The 3,778-nt window shown below is 40.8% G+C and overlaps 1 protein-coding gene across 1 annotated transcript in view; it reads left to right on the top strand.

Moving 5' to 3' along the window:
• Nucleotides 1–3,501, top strand: part of LOC136829967 (spermatogenesis-associated protein 31H1-like) — a 7,064-nt gene extending 3,563 nt beyond the window's left edge. Inside the window, exon 2 of the mRNA XM_067089142.1 lies at nt 2,884–3,501. Coding sequence (XP_066945243.1) covers nt 2,884–3,501 — 618 coding nt within the window. The remainder of the gene's footprint in view (nt 1–2,883) is intronic.
• Nucleotides 3,502–3,778: the final 277 nt, after the last annotated feature.

Raw genomic sequence — 3,778 nt, 5'->3', positions numbered from 1 at the left:
AATAATAATAATAATAATAATAATAATAATAATAATAATAATAAGAAGAAGAAGAAGAAGAAGAAGAAGAAGAAGTAATCCCTTGAACTATATATATATATATATATATTATATATATATATATATATATATATACTCGTATATATATATAGAATAACATATAACCCATAAAATATCCTTGAATAATAATAATAATAATAATAATAATAATAATAATAATAATAATAATAATAATAATAATAATCCCAAATCACATGACCCATAAAATATACTCTATGACGTGTACCAAAAATACCAACAACGACAGCATCATCCCTAAACCGTTGAGAGGAAATATCTTGAGGATATCCCTTCCCCTTCCCCAAAAGGATGTGAGGGAGGGGGAAGGGAAGAGAGGAGGGAGGAGGGGAGAGGGAGATGGGGGAGGGGGGGTGGGGGCGATACCACAGCCCTCCTTCAAAACTGGCGGAGTCCTTAATCTCTGCTTTCCGTGTCCCTTCACATTTATCCTCTCTCGCCGTCAGTTCCCGGGGCCCTTGTGCATTCCGTGTCCAATACACAAATAAAAGGCGGCAGACGTGGAGGAAAAATCGTCCACACAAACATACACGCACGCACACAAACGCACACACAAACACACCACGTTTGTGACGCCGACAGACACTGGGGCAAACGCTGGTGGGCAGATTTTATTTGCTTTGTAAATCTCTCTCTATCTCTCTTGCTTGCTTGTTCGCTGACTGGCTGGCTGACTGGGTGACTGGCTAACTGACTGACTGGTTGACTCACTGACTGGCTGACTGATTGATTGTTTGACTGAGTGACTGGATAGCTGGCAGATTGGTTGGCTCAGTGACTGGCTAACTGACTGACTGGTTGACTGAGTGACTGGATAACTGACTGACTGGTTGACTCACTGACTGGCTGACTGATTGATTGTTTGACTGAGTGACTGGATAGCTGGCAGATTGGTTGACTGAGTGACTGGCTAACTGACTGACTGGTTGACTGAGTGACTGGATAACTGACTGACTGGTTGACTGAGGGACTGGCTAACCGACTGATTGGCTGACTGAGTGACTTGCTAGCTGACTGACTGGTTGACTGAGTGACTGGCTGACTCAGTACTGGCTAGCTGACTGACTGAGTGACTGGCTAGCTGACTGACTGAGTGACTGGCAAGCAGAGCGACTGGTTGACTGAGTGACTGGCAAGCAGAGTGACTGGCTGACTGAGTGACTGGCTAGCTGACTGACTGAGTGACTGGCTGACTTAGTGACTGGCAAGCTGAGTGAATGGTTGACTGAGTGACTTGCTAGCTGACTGACTGGCTAGCTGACTGACTGACTGGTTGACCAAATGACTGCGTGACTGGCTAGCTGACTAAATGACTGGCTGACTGGATGAGTGGTCGAGTAAATCATACCAGAAATGTAAGGGTTAAAAAAAACAGCGCCAGATTTTATTTATTGTTTAGTTGACTCGCTCGTTCTCTTTCTCGCTGACTGGCTGTCTGTCTGTCTGTCTGTCTGTCTGTCTGACTGGCTGGGTGATCTAAAGCACGTCAGAAATGTATGGGTTAAAAGTAAAGGGGCAGAAGAAATGGAATGGTATTCTTGTTTGAGGAACAGGTGAAAAGTATTGATTCTTGGATAATAAACAGAATGGTATTGATTCTTGTTTAATAATATTATGGAATGGTATTGATTCTTCTGTAATAATATTATGGAATGGTTTCGATTCTTGTGCTTTTTTCCTGCTTCAAGGAACAGATGAAACAGTACTGATTCTTGCGTAAGAATCAGATGAAATAAAATGGTACTGATTCTTACGTTTTTGTGTGAAAATGACGAACCAGTACTGAAATTATCTTTGCTTATTACGATACCAAATAAAATAATAATAATAATAATAATAATAATAATAATAATAATAATAATAATAATAATAATAATAATAATTTTGATAAAGCAGCCACATAATGTTTGAATTTAGGACAATTTGAAAGAGATACCATGCGTGGTCCCTTCCACAATAAGGTATAAATTCCCACACATTATATAAATACATACATATCTATACACAAACCCATAAACTTAAGAAACATAAATAAAACGTTCACCATTTTCCTCGTGGATACAATCACTCTCAGCAACTTCCCACACACACAATAAAAACAAAAATGCTGAAGACATCACTTCCCTAAGCAGCTTCTCTGACTGACGCCATTGTCAAGCTAAAATTAACTTGCAAACCTTTGCAGTGCAGGGACAGAAACTGCTAGTGATGCTCAAAAGATGCATAAGGAGGTTAGTTATATATCTATTTTGGTTACAGTATTCTCGCAGTGACGGGGTATACAGTATACAGAGAGAGAGAGAGAGAGAGAGAGAGAGAGAGGGTGTGTACACAGGATCTGTATATATATAGCAGTTAGGAGAGGTAGGAAGATCAAGTGTATTTGTGCGGTGTTGGTGAGAAATTTGTTGATAGATAATGAATGGAATTACAAACATCTAGTTTCAAGTTAAAAATTTCACTATTATTATTATTATTATTATTATTATTATTATTATTATTATTATTATTATTATTATTATTATTATTTTCTTTTCCCTATTATATCTTTTATCATTCTCTCTCTCTCTCTCTCTCTCTCTCTCTCTCTCTCTCTCTCTCTCTCTCTCTCTCTCTCCAATTACACGAATAAGGGACAAAAAGAAAAACAATAATTATAATCCTTAACGAATATAGTTGCAGGAACTCCAAAAAGAATATTAATAATTAAAATACCAATAAATCCCCATCAATGAATTCTGGGAATTTACTGATACTCCATCCTAATTTCAAGAACCATAAAAACATTATAAATGCTCACCCAAGGGGAAACAACATCCCTCACCTAAGGAGAAACGACATCAATCACCCAGGGAGAAACAACATCCCTCACCCAAGGATAAACAGTATCCCTCACCTCAGAAGAAACATCCCTCACCTGAGGAGAAACAAAACCCCTCACCCAAGGAGAAACAGCACCCCTCACCCAAGGAGAAACAACATCCCTCACCAGGGGAGGGACAACATCCCTCACCCAAGGAGACACGACATCAATTACCCACAGAGAAACAACATCCCTCACCCAAGATGAAACAACATCAATCATCCATGAAGAAACGTCCCTCACCTGAGGAGAAACAAAACCCCTCACCCGAGGAAGAACAACACCCCTCACCCGAGGAGAAACATCAATCACCCACGGAAAAACAACATACCTCAAAAAAGGTGAAACAACATCCCCCGCCTGAGAAGAAAACATCCCGCACCCGAGAAGGAACAACATCCACACCCAAGAGGAAACATCATCAATCACCCAAGAAGAAATATCCCTCACCCAAGAAGAAACAACATCAATCGCCCAAGAAGAAACAACATCCCAACGCTGTTGTCCCACGGCCTCTGAAAAAGAACGACACGGGAAGATCTACTTTGTCAAGAGTCTAGATAATCCCTTTAGAAGAATCCTTAAAAGCGAGCCGAGGGGATTTGGGGCAATGCCCCCTGGGTGAGGAGTGGATGAGGGAGGGAGAGAGGAAGAAAGGGAGAGTGTAAAGCCTCTCTCTCTCTCTCTCTCTCTCTCTCTCTCTCTCTCTCTCTCTCTCTCTCCTCCTGTTCTCCTGAAGGTGAGGGCTAAGAATGGCTACCTATAGTTGCTCCAAGGAGGAGTTAAAAAGGCCCTTTTCTTGACAGGAAGAGCCAGCCAGCCAGCCAGCCTCTTTGG

This window comes from Macrobrachium rosenbergii, chromosome 45, assembly GCF_040412425.1.
Source record: "Macrobrachium rosenbergii isolate ZJJX-2024 chromosome 45, ASM4041242v1, whole genome shotgun sequence".
Classification (NCBI taxonomy): domain Eukaryota; kingdom Metazoa; phylum Arthropoda; class Malacostraca; order Decapoda; family Palaemonidae; genus Macrobrachium; species Macrobrachium rosenbergii.
Note: the sequence above shows the minus strand (reverse complement) of the source record. Positions and strands in the feature narration are given on the sequence as shown.